The sequence below is a fragment of the Budorcas taxicolor genome, chromosome 16 (assembly GCF_023091745.1).
Source record: "Budorcas taxicolor isolate Tak-1 chromosome 16, Takin1.1, whole genome shotgun sequence".
In the NCBI taxonomy this organism is placed as follows: Eukaryota; Metazoa; Chordata; class Mammalia; order Artiodactyla; family Bovidae; genus Budorcas; species Budorcas taxicolor.
In genome coordinates, this window is record NC_068925.1 from 67,754,466 (window position 1) to 67,773,317 (window position 18,852).

General features: G+C 38.9%; 1 protein-coding gene across 1 annotated transcript in view; it reads left to right on the forward strand.

Annotated features, from left to right (window-relative positions):
- The window catches only part of HMCN1 (hemicentin 1), a 537,345-nt gene that overhangs the window by 134,557 nt on the left and 383,936 nt on the right, over positions 1-18,852 (forward strand). The window contains exons 3-4 of the mRNA XM_052653879.1: positions 12,572-12,730; positions 14,295-14,417. Coding sequence (XP_052509839.1) covers positions 12,572-12,730; positions 14,295-14,417 — 282 coding nt within the window. The remainder of the gene's footprint in view (positions 1-12,571; positions 12,731-14,294; positions 14,418-18,852) is intronic.

Consider the following 18,852-nt stretch of genomic DNA (forward strand, 5'->3'; position numbering starts at 1 on the left):
GCTGGTAAATGTTAGTTATTGTTGCTATTCTTACTACTACTGTCTCTGGTACTCCAGTAATCTTTCAGAGAAGATAGTCACCAAGTAATTCCACTATAAATGGACAGCAGTTATCCAAGTAATTCTACCATAAAGGGATAACAGTTATCTAAGTAATTCCACCACGAAGGGACAACAGTTATGGAACGTGTGCCTTGTGAAAGATTTTATATGTGTTTTATTAAAGTCACCTTCTCAATTCAAACCCACACAACTATTAATCGTCCTTTTTACAAATTCAGAGACTGAGGCTTTGAGGTATTAGATAATATGTTTTCCTCAGGTCATCAGACTGGCAAGTAGCAATAGCAGTCTCAAAAGTGGAAGTGTTTAATGTCCGAGCCAGTGTCCTTTCTCACTTTGCTACTTTTTTTTTTAAATGTTGGTTTAAGTAACCTTATTAAGCTAATCAAATTAACATTTATTTCATTTCTCTTTGTATTTTACTTCAAAGTAGGAAAGTAGAGAATTAAAGACAAATGTAGATGCAAGACTGCCTCATTCTGAATGAAACAATTTTACCTAAAGAAAATAAAATTCCTCTTCTACATCAGTCACTTTGAGTAATTGGCTCACCTACAGTTACTGAGCAGCAAATGACACAGTTAACCGTAAATTGAAAATCACTTCCTTTGCTCAGCATGTTTTCTTGCTGCTTAATGTGGTAAGCTTATTTAAGTGGAACCTCACCGTCACCTTGGAGAGACACAAGAGCAGAGTGCATTTTAGGAGACTGAAAGGTAATGTTTATACTGCAGTTGTGTTCATAGCTGGTTTTGATTGTTTTTATTGTTAGAGTTAGGCTTCTTTGGGCCTGATTGAAGCATCTATTAAAACTTTAGTTTGCTGCTGGAGTTTTCTGTCAGAGAACTAAATTTTCTGAGGGACAAACAATCCTATGTCTCTAGGAAGTAGGATGGGTACTAAAGATGGGCACTGAGTGAGAATAATTGGCTCTTTCTAGCCTTCCATCCTAGTACCCTGTCCAGAAGCAAATAGCTGGCTGATTTCTTAATGATCCTTTGCATGAACTTCAAAGGATAAGAGAGTATAGAAGGGTGTTCTGACTGTTGGATTGCTTTTTTCAAAGCAGAATATGCAGATACTTAACATGGGTTGGGGGTGGATTGCAATGGGGCACTTCTTGATGTTCTTTTGAGAGTGCACATGTAGGGATACATTCTTAAGTGTGAATGCATGAGTCATTGTGGAGTAAAATATTACAAATACATTTGAAAAAATAACATTTTTAAGAAGAGTCTACTGACCTGTGATGCCTGGATTTATTCCATTCATGCCATTAAGCCAACCAAAGGATTGTTCTATTCCCCACAATAAGTACTATACCTGATTTTGTCTGTTTTGGGGTGTTGGTAAGGATGGAGGAAAAAATGTTTTTCTTGGGAGAATTTTTTTTTATCTAAAGCCTAGACTCCTAGAGAAAAAAAACTATAAACCTCACTTTCAACAAAATGGAAAATTAAAGATTTTTAAGGTAGAAATTAATTTCTTTAATCAAATTAAAGAGTTAATAGTCTCAATCCAAGTTGATCAGAAGCAGTTCTCAAGAAGCCATCTTTTTTCTTCTTAGGTCTTGAGAAAGTCTCAAGAATTGTGGAATCTTGGTTTTGGTATTGACTTTGAGTATTATTTGCTCAGTTAACCTGTCAGCTGTTTGGAGCCCTTCCAGAAACTTATCAGTACCCCAGGCATCTGTAACATCAGTTAGAGATTTGATAGCACTGGCCTTTCTCACCGAACAGTACCTGGGGCTCCTGTGTGCAGTGTCTGGGACCCTCTGTTGGTGTTTGAGGCTGATATGGACTTTCTTGGGCAGGCCTATCCCACTGGCGATTACTGGTCCAGTGACCAGCTAAGTCCCTCAGGTTTCCATATATAAACTTTAAACTAAGTCTCCATTCTTCTATATTCATGTTGATTTAAAGGAAAACAAACTCCCCAGGTAGCTACTGTCTGTGTGTATCAGTCTCTTCCTTTGAGATGATCTAGATCTTAGTTCACCAGTCTTGCTTAGTGACTACTTACTAGTTCGAAGAATAATGACTTGTCTATCTCAACTTCCATAGAAATGCAATATCGATACATTGTAATGATTTTATTAATAAAAGTATGTTCTATTGATAATTTTTTGTTGAGACCTAATATACAGAGTATAAATATATTTTTATCACCTTAAGTAAAAAGAATCACAACAGTACAACTTCCTCGGTTACTCAGAAACAAAGGTAATATCAGTTATGCTGGAAACATAAAATCCATATGTGAGTATTGGAACAGAAAGGAAGAGAAAGATTTTAGTGGGCAAGGAGAGCCTGAGGAATTCAGAGGAATGGTAGAGAAAAGTGAAAGTGAAGGGGCTCAGTCGTGTCCGACTCTTTGCGCCCCCGTGGACTGTAGCATCCGTCCATGGCTCCTCCGTCCATGGGATTTTCAAGGCAAGAGTACTCGAGTGGGTTGCCATTTCCTTCTCCAGGGGGTCTTCCCAGCCCAGGGATCAAACCCAGGTCTCCTGGATTGTAGGCAGACGCTCTTAGCATCTGAGCCACCAGGGAAGTCCAAAGGTAGAAAAGGGTCATAGCAGAGAGAAGACAGGGAGAAAGAAAGCCTTCCTGAGGAAGTGCAAGCAAGGTGAAAGCTTAGTCCTTAGATAAGCAAAGACGATTAGCTACAGTGGCCTCTGACGGTTCCCCTGTCCCCCTCTGGCTCCTTCTCACTGAGCAAACAGGAGACCCATCTGCTAGGAGACCAGTGCGTGGATGCTTCGCCACTCAGTCTTGTCTGTCCCTGTCACATCATGGACTGTAGGCTGCCAGGCTCCTCAGTTCTTGGGATTTTCCAGGCAAAAATACTGGAAAGGGTAGCCTTTCCCTTCTCCAGGGGATCTTCCTGACCCAGGAATGGAACCGGTATCTCCTGCAACGATAGGCGGATTCTTTACTACTGAAGCTGCCTGGGATGTCCTGTTCCAACCAGGAACCAGGGCAGTGTCTTAATCTGATGGGAAAAAGGTCCTAATAGAAAGGTACAGAATGCTTGACAAAGGAGGGAATTCTCTAAGTATCAGGGAAGAGGAGAATTACTGAAGTGTATTCTGAGAATTCCAAGGTACTGTTTTTGTAGTTTTCCATTTTCGCCTAGAGTTAACCCTGAGCACGTTTATATGTCTCCTGATCACGGGAAGCTCTGTGGTGGTATTTTTGTTGTGCTTGGTTGCTTACATGCTGTTTCCCTCTTGAAACGACCATGTGTGTCACTGAGTCACTTCAGTCACGTCTGACTCTTTGCAACCCCATGGATTATAGTCCACCAGGCTCCTCTGTCAGTGGACTCTCCAGGCAAGAATACTGGAGTGGGTTGCCATGTTCTCCTCCAGGGGACCTTCCTGATCCAGGGATTGAACTCAGGCCTCTTATGTCTCCTGGATTGGCAGGCAGGTTTTTTTCCACTAGTGCCACCTGGGAAGACATGAAAGGACCATGGCCTATTATAATTCATGTACATTATGAAGCTTTTGAAACATTTTAAAGTATGAAGGCACAGTATTCTCTGATTTATTAATTAAGAGCCTGGTATATACATTCTTTAAAAAAATTGTTAAGTTTGTTTTTAATTGGAGGAGCTAAGTGCTTTACAATGTTGTATTGATTTCTGCCATACCACAACACGAATCAGCCATTAGTACACATATATTTCCTCCTTCTTGAGCCTCTCCCACCCCACTCCCCTATCCCACCCCTCTAGGTCATCACAGAGTGCCAGGCTGCGCTCCATGTGTTAAAGGCAACTTCATACTAGTTACCTGTTGACCCATGCTGGCGTAGCTATTTCAATGCTACTTTCTCGATTCATCCCACCCTCTCCTTCCCCTTCTTGTCCACAAGCCTGTTCTCTACGTCTGTGTCTCAATTCCTGCCCTGCAAATAGGTTCGTCAGTACCATTTTTTAGATTCCATATATATGCGTTAATATTGTTTCAATGCAAGTGAACTGAATATCCTCTTAAGGCTCAACATGAAATAAGTTCCAATAAATGGAAAGGTCAGTTTCAGAAGAGTTAGACCCTTACTACTGATGAGTGATAACCTGAAAGCCTGGAAACGGTTGTCGTTGTTAAGCTTCGGCATTCCTGGAACTGAGGTCAGCAGTTCTTTGATGCCTTGGTTTGGATTCCGTCTTCTTCAGCCTAGTGAAGGCAGCATGGTGGACTGTCTGGAATGTGGCATCTTCTTTTTTTGATTATGGGGATTTGAAGTCTGGACTCTGAAATATTCTGTCTCTTAGTACATCCCTGCCATATTTTCTATAAGTGATGAAGACCAAATGTCACTGATGCATTAGGATTCTACAGTCATTCTGATTTATTTCATACTTGGTTGGAAGCAACTTTAAATTAAATTCGATGTAATTTAATGGCTTCCACATGTACATTCTGTTTTCTAGGTTATAGAATCGTACAACTGTATTTTTAGAAAGTGAACTGAGGGTTGTAAACTTTTGTACAGTTTATAATGGAGTTTCATTCCAAAATTTTATACATAAAGGGAAAATTGTACAAATAAGACATTCAAAACCACGGGTGTTCCATATGAGAGGAATACAATTGCACTCTGAAACTAGGCTTAGTAAATGGTAGCCATGTTAGAATAAGGGTAAATGTTGTAATGCCAATGGGCAGTCTTTTGGACTCAGAAATGAACCTGCCAAAAATGTTTCATTTTTTTGGTTGCTTAGAGTTAGGCATAACTGGAAAACGATCGGTACAAACACTAATCCATTGAAAATAGATGATGAGAATAGAATTGAAATGGTCTGGAAGAGAAATAATAAGGCATGGGCAAAGGCCCACTTTGAGATTAATCTTCCTTCTCTGATCCTTTGTTTGATGAGCATTTTCCCATTAGGTTTTGGGCAGAGACTTGATTTTTCTTTAACTCCTGTCAGGGTTTAAAGGTTGAGTTTATTCCAGGACTACTTCCACACTGTTTTGTATTTAGAAAAGACTGCATGGTAATCTGTTTTGTTACTCCCTTTACTGATAGGATTTCCGTTCATTTTTATTTAATCTTTTTTGACAAGAATTTATTTTCTGAACATAATTATCACTGTATTTCTGAAGTTACAGTTTTCTTTCCCCCTTTAATCTCACGAGCAGTTTCCTGTGAAAGGCCGCATGCTTCTGATTTTTTCTCTGTCTTCGTGTCTTTGGCAACGTGATCAATTGTAGCTATCAGTAGAATTATAAAGACAAAATGATGAATGAACCTACTAATACAAATTAGTTATGTGTCAGAGTTTAAATAAAAACACAACCTTAACAGAGTCAGGCCCTTCTTACATATATTTAGGGAATTATGCAATTCAACACATTATGCAACTTTATATCCATCACAACTTGCATTTTCATGTATGTATGCAGGTTTATATGTGATGCATACACATTGCTGAGTTTGTTTTTATATATAAATATAAAATTTGACCTTATGATGTTGGGAAGTGGTGGAGGATGGCGGGGGGGGAGGGGGAGAGAGAGAAAATGGGGTGAAGGTAGATTTAGGGGAGTTAGTTTTACAAACTACAGTGCATATTCATATATGTATTGCTTTGTTAAAGAGCAACTTTTGGCACTTGCATTCTTAGGAGACTTAGCTCTGGAATTTTATTACTTGAATTGAGATGGTCCACGCTTGGGTAAGCTCAGACTTGAATATAGCGAGTATGTATGTATAGGTTGTGTCAAGATTGCTTTATACAGTCTCATTCACCCATTTACCCAGTACTCATTTGTTTATCCACTCATTCATCAAGCAACAATGGAATACTGAGTTCCCCATGAAACAATGATCTAGTGGGAGGAAGCAGATAAATTATAAATACAAGTCAGCGAATGTTGTAATAGAAGAAAGTGCAACATTTTGTGGGCATCAGGAGAACACGAATCTTCTGCTGCTTTTTCAGTTGCTCTGATAAGATACTTGAAGTCACAGAAGTTGATGAAGGAAATTAAATGTTTTAGTGGAGTCTGCGTAGACTCTCAGGCCAGGCAAAATTGAGTTCAAATCCCTGTTCTTTTAGTTACTGGTTGTGTGATTCTGGGAAAGGGGTTTTTAAGAATTAGTGCTCTGTCAATGAATGTGCTAGAAATGATCTCTACTTCATAAATTGATGTAGGAAGTAAATAGCGTAGTGTGTGAGACACTGCTGTCTCAGTGCTTGGTGCAGAGTTGATATCCACTGGTTAAATTAATGAGACTTTTCATAGGTTTAGGTTCATCAGTTCTAAATTTCTCCATTGTAAATGTTTTGTAGAATATTATTTTAGATTTTTACTTGTTATACGGGTAAAAACAGAAAACATTAAGACTTTTAAAGGACTACCTTTCAAGTTTGGAAGTAGAAACTTAAAACAGTTTGTTTTTATAGTTCAGTCACAATCCCATTACCCTAATTTTAAAATTTGTACATGAGTTTGACACAAATTAACCTAAGTATATGACTTATGCGGCATATTTATAAGCATGGACCTTGGACATTTTGACAGTGGTTCTCTCTAGTCCTGTTCTGACAAATCTGCCTTTTAGCTAAATTTAATGATCAGAAGATCAGTTAATTATTTGGGAAACAGGCAGAGGAGCCTGATAGGCTGCAGTCTGTGGGGTCGCACAGAGTCGGACGCGACTGAAGCGACTTAGCAGCAGCAGCCGCGTTAGCAATCCTGTGAGTTAAGTTTCTGAGATATTTTATACATTTATATAAATATATACAAATTTTAGTTATAAACCTTGTGTATATAAAACACGTATATTTTAAATGAAGCAAATGATTTACAGATTTCTGGAGTAGATTTTAGCTTGATTCCTAACCCTTAGTAAATTAAAGCAGCTTGAATTTTGTTTCTGGTGATCAACAGGGAGGCCTGGCGTGCTGCAATTCATGGGGTCGCAAAGAGTCAGACATGACTGAGCGACTAAACTGAACTGAACTGAACTTTTTCTTAAAGGCAAAGCTCATGGAAGACTTTTAGATCAAAGCAACAACCTTACAAATAATAGTCTAGAATGCAGCCTACATAACTAAACCAAACATATTACTCTGAAACAGTGCTGTCCAACAAAAACAGAATGTGAGCCACATAGGTAATTTAAAAAAGTTGAAAATAATTTTAATCATCTATGTAATCTATTATATTTAAAATGTTATCATTTTACCATCTCATCAGGATAAAGAATTAATGCTTCTTCAGTTTATAAATTTAAATTAATTGAAACATTCAGTTCCTTAGTTTCATTAACGGTATTTTCAGTGCTCAGTTACATACAGCTGGTTAGTGGTTATGATAATGAAAAGAAAGTGAAAGTGAAGTTGCTCAGTCATGTCCAACTCTTGCGACCCCATGGACTGTAGCCTGCCAGGTTCCTCCGCCCATGGGATTTTCCAGGCAAGAATACTGCAGTGGGTTGCCATTTCCATCTCCAGGAGATCTTCCCGACCCAGAGATTGAACCCTGGTTTCCTGCAATGTAGGCAGATGTTTTACCATCTGAGTCACCAGAGAAGTTATGATAATAGATAGCTCAGAACCAAAGTCTTCCATTTATAGCTGATATTAGTGGTTATTTATGATTTAAAATGATTAGAAAATTAGACTCAAGTATTAGAGGCTTTTCTAAAGCTGTCACATTTTAACTTCTTTTGGAAAAAAGAAACTTATTTTTCTTTTCAGGAACCTGCTTGTACAATGAGATAGGCAAACTTCCAAGGATTCTAGTAGTCTCTAGAGTCTACTCCTGGATGATGCTGAGGGATGAACATCCTGAGGTCCTCTTAGGATAAATTTGAATGCAAGTCAGGTGGCTCAGAGATTGTTCTTCACTCAATAACTGGACAGCATTTTCATCATTCTTGACATTCCTAGTATGTGTCTCTGGAGATGACTTAGCTATTCTGATTTTTGGCCCGCTGACAGATGACTTCTCCAAGGCCACTGATACTAGATAACAGCAAAAAATAATAATAATAATAATCTCTCCTAGAGTTATTTACCACACAGCATTGTTGTGTACTTGGCCACTTAACAAATGCTGTGAAATGGATAATTTATATAGTGATTTATACTCAGGTGCACAATATCAAGTACAACTGAGAAATTTCTTTCTTTCTTTCTTTTTTTTTTTGCTTAAGCTTGTGAAAATACAGTGAAAGTCGTTCAGTCATGTCTGACTCTTTGCGACCCCATGGACTACACAGTCCATGGAATTCTCCAGACCAGATTACTGGAGTGGGTATACTGGAGTGGGTAGCCGTTCCCTTCTCCAGGGGATCTTCCCAACCCAGGGATCGAACCCAGGTCTCCTGCATTGCAGATGGATTCTTTACCAGTTGAGCCACAGGGGACACCCTAGAATACTGGAGTGGGTAGCCTATCCCTTTTCCAGCGGATCTTTCTGACCCAGGTATTAAACCGGGGTCTCCTGCATTGCAGGCAGATTCTTTACCAACTGAGCTGTCAGGGAAGCCTGAAAATGCAATAGGAATCTAATAAATTTTTGAGCGGTCCAGGATATTCATTACCTATATGCAAAGCCTGGAGAATCTCAAGGATGGGGGAGCCTGGTGGGCTGCCATCTATGGGGTTGCACAGAGTCGGACACGACTGAAGTGACTTAGCAGCATATGCAAAGTTGGCTACAAGTATAAATTATTCCTAGCCAACATACTAAAGTTACCAATCTGCCCAGTAGCTATTTCCCACTTTCCTAGTACACAAATGCTCATTCAAGGACATTTGCTATATGCGATAATCCCCCCCCCCCCCCCCATAACTGTTCTGCTATGGAAAATGTGGTACATTATTAAAGAAAACAAATTAGAGTCCATCTGAAGAGTAAGTGAGGAAGTACATCTGAATGGGAGAAAAGAGAACATTTTCAAGAGAGGAAGGTATATTATCTCGAACTTGGAAGGCAAATAGTTCAATCTGACAAATATTTACTCAGCCATTACTGTATGTCAGCAAATGCTATGATCTGAGGACTCAAGATTTAGCACACCATTACTACCATCAAAGAGCTTATGGAAAATGGGAGATTTTAGACATGCATACATCAGTGAGGAATGTTTGATGGTTGAGATGGAACAGTAGAAAGAGTATTTAAGTGAAAATACTTAAGGAATTAAGGTGTGAAGCAAGGGGCATAATTAAAGAATAGAAAATAGATTAAAAGAAGCAATTTTTTTCCTCCACTTTTATTGAGGTATAATTATTATGACATACAGCACTGTATAGGGGCTCCCCTGGTGACTCATTGGTAAAGAATCTGCCTGCAATGCAGGAGACCTGGGTTCAATCCCTGGAGAAGGGAATGGCAATTCACTCCAGTATTCTCGCCTGGAGAATTCTATGGACAGAAGAGCCTGGCAGGCTGCCCTCCATGGGGTTGCAAAGAGTCACAAAGAGATAGAAACCCAGAGAAATATCTGTAGTTTTATATTTCTTTGTGCAAAGGTCACAAAGCGATATAAACCCAGAGAAATAAAAAACTGTTTTCCCCTGTTATGAGAACTAAGTTTACTCTCAACAACCTTCATATATAACATACAGCACTGTTGATTATATTTGCCATGTTGTACCTACATTCCTAGTACTTATTTTAGTTATAACTTCAAGGTGGTACCTTTTGACTACCTTCGTTATGTTCCCCTCCCCCTGCCTCTAGTAACCACAATCTGATTTCTTTTTCTATGAGTTTGTTTCTGAAATGTAATTGATCTATGACACAATTCCTGTTACAAAATATAGTGATTTAATATTTCTCTACATTTCACGATGATGATTGTGGTAAGTCTAGTTGCCAAGGAAGCAGGTTTTGAAGAGGGAGCATCAGGAGATAGAAAGCTAGAGAGAGAATTTGATCCCACACAGTAGTTAATGAAAGATTTTAGTAGGAATGTGATCTAGGCAGCTCTTTACTTCAGGAAATATAAAATTTGGTGGTCGGAAGAGCAGAAGATTAGATAGGAGGCTATACTTGTAATACAATTAATGATAAGAAGAGTGAATTGTAGGAAGTAAAGGGGAAGGGAGGGGACAAATTCATAATGGATGTAGAAGGAAAATGGTTTGGCCACTGATTAGGTGAAGGAAGGCGGGGGAGGGGTCAGAGGTGACTCAGGATTTGAACTAAACCTCTAGGCAGGCAATACCCAAAATACGGACGATATGGTTGAAGAAAACATAAAGAGTTCCATAGTAGATGCACTGAATTGTAGATACCTGTAAAACATCTAGAAGTAGATATCTAAAAAGCAATTGTAAATAGAAAATTCAAATTTGGGACGTAGGTACCGTCTGAAGATACATGTATACAAATTTTTGAGAACAGTATCACTTGTTAAACTAGATGTTGTGAAAATGCATTATCAATAACAGAGGATAGGAAACATTTACTGCAGAAATAGAAGGACCTGCTAACTCAATAAAATTTCTGGGAGTTGATAGTTGTTATCTTCTCAAAAGTCACTACAGCGTCCAGCCCCCTACTATTTAATGATGTGATTTTTGATGTGTGACATTTTTAAGTGTGTCTCAGTTTCAGAAGTAATTTGTAACAGTTGGTGCTTGGTTCCAACTCATTCCACTGATGATGTTTAAAAGCTAAAAGCATTGAGTGGGATCTAGTGCAAGAAAAGATTCTTCAGGTGGTCCAGACTAAAGGGTGAACAATTCTAATGCTTGGTTTTGTATGACCCTGTTGAGACCTCTGGTGCTCAGTGTATCTGTATCAAAATTGGAGACTGGACTCTAGGGAAAGCCACAGTAGGAGAATCAAATAGAATTTCCAGAGTTTAGAATAAAACCTTATCAAGTAATTCTTTTCATTTTAAGGAAAAGCTCACTTTTACTGGGTTCTGGTGGACTGTGGAATCACAAGCCCTCCCACCCCAAAATGTTCCGAAGCTGCCCTGCTGTTTATTTGATTGCCTTTTGTAGGCATGAGCTGCTTAAGTACAAGATGCTTTGGCTTCTTCATGTTTGTGTGCCTGAGTCCTAGCAGGGTGTTTAAGCACTTACTCATTGCTCAAAACATACTGGTTAAAAGTTCATTTCCTTGAGTTATGGATATCTGCTAAGGAAACATGAGGAAAAAAAATATAAAATTACTATAATATATAATATATATTATAGATATAATCAAACTGTGATAGATTTGTATTTATATCTTTAAAATAGAGGAAGATTTGAAAGAACATTAATGTTCAACAGTAGAGAAATGCCTGACTAAATTATGGGATGTAGACAGAATATTTCACAATCATTAAAAGCTGGGATTTTGAAAAAAACATTGATGACATGATAATATAAGTAGGATATAGTCCTAAATTTAAAATATAATGTATAACACCGTAAACAGAGCATGCTGAGTTCTATCTTTAAATTCATATGTCCTTGAAGGGAATATATGTGGCAGGAATTCCTCTTAGGGCGAGGGCTGTTTTTGTTTAGGACGATATATTGAGCCCAGTAGTAGCGTGTGCTCAGTTGAGTCTGACTATTTGCAACCCCAGGGACAATAGCCCATCAGTCTCCTCTGGCTATGGGATTTTCCAGGCAAGAATACTGGAATAGGTTGCCATGCCCTCTTCGTGGGATCTTACCAACCCTGAGTTTGAAACTGCATCTCCTGCGTCTCCAGTATTGACAGGTGGATTCCTTACTGCCAGCACCATCTGAGAAGCCTATTTTGAGCCTAATACAGTAGCAAATAAAACACAGAGACTATGTGTTAGTAGTAAAAATGAAGCAGAGTGAGAAGAGTTACAAAGGGGCTGTACTTTACATAAGGTGGTCACGGAGGTTTTCTCTAATTGGCCACATCAGAGCAGAAACTTGGGGTATAGGAGATAAACCAGTCTGTTTGTTTGCTGGTGAAAATGATCCAGTAAAAAGAAAAATTTTGACAATGGAATGGAGAGAAGGGATGATCACAGGAACTGTGTCCTTGATTAGGCACAGGTGAGAAGTTAGCCTTAGCTGTGAGTGAAATGATTCCTTCACCATGAAGGCAGGGCATGCGGCTACTATTACTGTAGGTTAATAGGTGTTGGAGTGGGAGTTTATGACAGTTCCCTATTGATTGCGTCTAGCTTCCCAGTACAACAGAGGGAAGTTCATCAAATAAGAGTCAGAATAAGAGAAGAGGAGATGTATGAAATAGTCATGTATGAGAATGGGAGTTGATCAATATTTAATTACAAAGTATGTAACAATTTCTATTTTGTGTATCTGGGGTGAATTTTTTATTTATCCAAAAGTACAGTTTTTTTTCTTTTTTGTCTCCACATCACTTTATGTCTTTTCCATCTCCTTGTAACCAAAGTGGTTAATCTAGTGGCAAACGGACAGAAAATAGAAATGAAGAGACCTTTCTTGTTTCTTGAGCTTCTAAGGCAGTTTGTCATAACTATCTCTTTTATGCCAGTGAAATAATAGGATTTTTCTCACTGTTTCTCAACAGGGTGGTGGCGACTGTCCAGAAATGAGTATCGGAGCTATAAAAATTGCCTTGGAAATTTCCCTTCCTGGGTCTTTCATCTATGTTTTCACTGATGCGCGATCCAAGGATTATCGACTCACTCATGAGGTGCTTCAGCTTATCCAACAGAAACAGTCACAGGTGAGTAGTAGTCAACCCCCCAACCCCTCAATTTTCCATCTGAACGCAGCTGTAAGAAATACAGCATGTAAGAGATTGCCTCCCCTCTCACTATCCCATGTGTGGCAAATATCAATAGCTACAATTATGGATCCATATATAAGGGCTCTAATGTGTATGTATGTGTGATTTAATGTAAATAGATATGTGATATTTGTACATAGAATATAAATGCATTGTTTCACAATATGGAAAAGAAATGATTAGGGTTTAATTAAGATATTTGTTATTGTCTTATCCACATAACTGACAAAAGCACAGCCCTAACAGAAAAGCCTGTATTTCCAATGTGACCTCCTATGTGAAATCTTGTGTGAGTCAATTACTCATTGTATCAGTTAGCTATTGCTGAGTAACAAGCTATTCTAACTCTCAGTGACTTAAAACAATAGTCATGTATTTCTCACATGTTTGTCGGGCTCACTTGCCCTAGCCTCTGCTTGCTCACTTGTGTATCTAGGCATAATTTGGTTTTGGCTTATCTCAGCTGAGCTCTGGGTGACTTGGCTCTTCCTTGCAAGTTTCTCCACCTATTTCTGAGACCAGTAATCTAGTTTAGGTATGATCTTGTCATGACAAAGGCAGAAACGCTCAGAGATCAAGTGGCAATACACAAGGCAATGGCACCCCACTCCAGTACTCTTGCCTGGAAAATCCCATGGATGGAGGAGCCTGGTGGGCTGCAGTCCATGGGGTCGCTACGAGTCGGACACGACTGAGTGACTTCACTTTCACTTTTCATTTTCATGCATTGAAGGACTAAATGGCAACCCACTCCATTGTTCTTGCCTGGAGAATCCCAGGGATGGGGGAGCCTGGTGGGCTTCCGTCTATGGAGCTGCACAGAGTCGGACACGACTGAAGTGACTTAGCAGCAGCAGCAGCTTGAGTGTCAGTTTGGAACCAGTAGAATGTGCATTTTGCCTTGTTCTTATGGCCAAAACTGCGAGGAGATCCAACCAGTCCATCCTAAAGGAGACCAGTCCTGGGTGTTCATTGGAAGTACTGATGCTGAGGCTGAAACTCCAATACTTTGGCCACCTCATGCGAAGAGTTGACTCATTGGAAAAGACCCTGATGCTGGGAGGGTTTGGGGGCAGGAGGAGAAGGGAACGACAGAGGATGAGATGGCTGGATGGGATCACTGACTCGATGCACATGAGTTTGGGTGAACTCCGGGAGTTGGTGTTGGACAGGGAGGCCTGGCGTGCTGCGATTCATAGGGTTGCAAAGAGTCGGACACGACTGAGCGACTGAACTGAACTGAACTGTGGCCAAAACAAGTCAGATTTCCAAGGATTGATTCAAAGATGACAAAGTAAACTTTACCTCTTTTGTAAGGTTAACTTCAAGATCGCCTGTAAATTGTGTGAATCAGGAAGATACACACACACACCCCCCCCACCCCCCTCCACCCCCCACTTGCCTGGCAGTATGTTAATATACAGTAAGTGCTCGATAACCATATGGTGATTTCCCCAAATCCTTTAAATTATCTTTTTTTTTTTTTTTTTTTAAACTGTAGGTGGTATTTGTGCTTACTGGAGATTGTGATGACAGAAGCCATATTGGATACAGAGTCTATGAAGAAATTGCCTCTACAAGTTCTGGTCAAGTGTTCCATCTCGACAAAAAACAAGTGAATGAGGTCAGTTTAATAAGTGGGTCTATTTTATTATTCGCTACCTTATCAACATCAGTTGGGCAAACCTAATTGTATCAGTTTTGATTTCAAGAACAATTCAAGCAAAAAGATTTTTCCCCCTGGGCCACAAGTTAATAAAGGCATTAAACTGATGTGCAGAAGCATAGGTTTATCTGGTATTAATTTCTAGACGGTATTATGCTATACTGATAAATTATTTAGATTTGAGTATACATTTATTTAAAATTCATTTAGTGGAACTTGAAAATTTTTGTAGTTTTTATTGTTTAGTAGGGTTAGCTTGTATTTCTCATGTAAAGCTTTTGGATAACTCGTAAAATGAGGCTTGATTTGACTCTTCCTTGACTCATTTTACATTTGTTCACTAAACTAGAATATAAGAAGTTAGTTATTCTGATGGAGTTTGATCTCTAAAATAAAAAATAGAAACTATTGCCCAATAACTATATAATTATCTAAAAATTTTTATGATAGTCTATAATGTATATATTAAGAAAATCTTTGTAGTTTCTAAAATTGTGTTTGAGATATGTATAATTGTCATGAGTCTCTCTTTCTGTTACCTTGCTTTGACCCTACCTGTGATGATAAAATTTTGTTTACTTATTTGGTTCCCAGGTAAGTTTCTAGGAACATGCCAGAAAAAAGATATTATATTTGCATAATTCATGTTTGATTTGATGTGGTCAGGGTATCTATACAAATTTTATTTCTTTGTTTGTCATTACTACAATTAGTATTAAAACTTTTCTTAAGGAACAGTTTTCAACTATGGAAGAATAACAGCATGATTAACTGTATTGTATGTGTTTATATAAACACACATACATAAATATATCCACAGATATATAAATAAATATATCCACAGATATATACACACATACTCACATATATGTATATATACACACATACTTGTGGATGTGTGTGTGTTATTTTCCTCTTTTTTTGTGATCTAATATGTGGTAAACACTTAAGTTTCTGATATGAGCTAAAAAGATGGGTTTTTTTCTTTGTAACACAGGATTTTACATATATATATAATATATATTATATATAAATTTATGTTTATAAAAATTTGGCTATAGATATGCTCTATATCTATATATAATATAGATATGCTCCAGATATATATAAAATATCTGGAGCATATTATGCTTAGTCAAATAAGACAGAGAAAGACAAATACCATATATTTTTACATATATGTGGACTCTAAAAAAAATAATATAAACGGACAGATGTAACAAAACAGAAACGGACCCACAGAGAACAAATTTGTGATTACCAGAGGGGAATGGATGGGGAGAGGGCAAAATAGGTGAAGGGATTTAAAAGGTACAAACTAATAAGCATAAAATAAATAAGTTTTAAGGATATAATGGACAGCACAGGGAATATAGTCAATAAACAAGTTCTGTTCATTTCTTGAGACTTCCTTGTCTTGAAAGAAATGGTTTACTATGTTCTCTTATAACTAAAGAGTTCCTATTAGATCATGCAGGAACTAATGGCACATTGCAAGTTTCTAGAATAAATAATTTAGTTAAAATATTTTTTATTAATATATGATATACAAACACAGAATATTACTTTAGTGTAAACAAATTTTCTTGTAAGAAACAGCCTTTGGAGGAAACTATGACTTGAGTCTGTATTGTGTCCATTGTAGTGGTTTACTAAGTCATGTCTGACTCTGCAACCCCATGGACTGTAGCCTGCTAGGCTCTTCTGTCATGGGATTGTCCAGGCAAGAATACTGGAGCGGGTTGCCATTTCCTTCTCCAGGGGATCTTCCCGACCCAGGAATTGAACCCAGGTTTCCTTTACTGACTGAGCTATGAGGAAAGCATCCCTGAGCTTTGAGGGACGCTATGAGGGACGTGTCCCTCCGTGTCCACTGTAGCAATTCAGAAGTGCCTGGGCAGGTCTGACAACTACAGGGGGAGACCTTAACAGTTATTTGAATAAACATCTGCATGAGAGTTTGGGAGCCTGAAGTTGGAGAAGAGTGCAAGGTGTCTCTCTCTGGAACTAGGTGTCTTGTCCCTTAACCGTGTGCTTGCCCTTAATGATGGGAATGGCAACATTTGGAGTTGTTTTTAACCTGGGATTATGTGAGACTCTGAGGTACAGTCAATAGCATTAGCATGAAGTAGGTCATAGTGGAGAAGAGCATCACTCTCTCTTTTATCAGTGAGGATACCACCCACTTAGGGGGTTATGCAGCTTTTGGGGGAGTGGTAGTGGCATTCAGTGCAGACAGCTGGGGCATTGATAGCAACAGAGTATACCATGCCCAGAGGACAGGGTGGTTCCCAGCAGAAGGTACTGCAGAAGAGAAGAGGTGAGAAGAGTCATGGCCACGGTCAGCGGGCACCTAGTGCATTTGAAAGAGCAGCTGACTGAACCTGCAGGCGTAACTTGGAGATTCTCAAAACAAATTGGATAAACTTCTAGACCTTTGCCAACAAAGGTCTGTCTAGTCAAGGCTATGATTTTTCCAGTAGTCGTGTATGGATATGAGTTGGAGTATAAAGAAAGCTCAGCACCGAAGAATTGATGCTTTTGAAATGTGGTGTTGGAGAAGACTCTTGAGAGTCCCTTGGACAGCAAGGAGATCCAACCAGTCCATCCTAAAGGAGATCAGTCCTGAATATTGATTGGAAGGACTGATGTTGAAGTTGAAACTCCAATACTTTGGCCATCTGATGCAAAGAACTGACTCATTTGAAAAGACCCTGATGCTGGGAAAGTTTGAAGGCGGGAGAAGGGGATGACAGAGGATGAGATGGTTGGATGGCATCACCAACTCAATGGACATGAGTTTGAGTAAACTCCAGGAGTTGGTGATGGACAGGGAGACCTGGCGGGTCTGCAGTCCATGAGATCACAAAGAGTCGGACACAAATGAGCGACTGAACTGAAACTTCTAGGGAGAACCTTAGAACTTTATTGTTGGGTTTCCCTTGTGGCTCAGTGGTAAAACATCCACCTGCCAGTATAGGAGACACAGGTTCGACCCCTGGGTCCGGAAGATCCTTTGGAAGAAAACGGCAACCCACTCCAGAATCTTCTTAGGAAATCCCATGGACAGAAGAGCCTGGCGAGCTACAAAATACAAAAGATGGGGTCATAAAGAGTCAGACATGATTTAGTGATTAAATGATGACAAACATAGGACATTATTAGGATTGGGTCCCAGAGCTAGACTATAACCTTGTCTGTCCCATTAGTGTGATAATTTATATTCATACACTCAGAGAAAATTGATTTATGAAAAATTGAAAAAACTGTTGTCTTAAATGAAGATTATAAGCCCTACAGAGGTACAGACTTTCTTATTAAACAAATGGGGTGATGCGTAGTCCTAAGAAAGAATTTTGTTGTTCAGTCACTCAGTTGTGTCCAACTCTTTGTGACCCCATGGACTGCAGCACACCAGTCTTCCCTGTCCTTCACTATCTCCTGGTGTTTGCTCAAACTCATGTCCATTGAGTTGGTGATGCCATCCAACCATCTCATCCTCTGTTGCCCTCTTCCCCTTGTGCTTTCAATCTTTCCCAGCATCAGGGTCCTTTCCAGTGAGTCAGTTCTTCACATCAGGTGGCCAAAGTATTGGAGCTTCAGCTTCAGCATCAGTCCTTCCAATGAATATTCACGACTGATTTCCTTTAGGATTTGATCTTGCAATCCAAAGGACTCTCAAGAGTCTTCTCCAACACCACATTTCAAAAGCATCAATACTTCTGCACTCAGCCTTCTTTATGGTCCAAATTACCAAATAATTTATAGGAATAACAGTTTAAAAATTTTGGTATAAATTACAGAAAATTGTCTGGATGTAGATATATCACAGAAATTTAACCCACTGCTATGTTAATAGTCTTTTTCTCCTAGAGCATCAGTTGATACTCTGATCTCTAAGTTCAGCTAGGCAGAAGAGGACTAGAAAAAGCATTACTAAAACTGCCCATTTTTATAAGCTAGAGTTTGATGCCAACAGGAATGGACTTTAATGTTTATGTCAACCGTAGCAATTCCAATCCCCCTTTCAGGTGGTTCATGAAAGGTCATTAAATCTCAAAAGAGACTTAGCTAAGGGTCTCTTGGAAAAGATATTTTCTGGATATTGTCCTGCATGGATGTAAATCCCAAGTTTGGTGCAGGCATCTTCATACAAGTCCGAGCTTGAAATAAATATGAGGGGGATTAAAGAGCTAAGGAAGTCCAGAGCCTTTGGATTAAGTCAACATTCAGACCATCCTACCTCTAAGCCCAAGAATTAGGGAAGTAATGTTTTTGTTTAAGACAATTAGAGTTGAACATTACGGTACCTTACTAATAAACGCATCCTAACTTATAAAAGTGAAAAGTGAAAGTGAAAGTCATTCAGTCATGTCCAACTCTTTGTGACTCC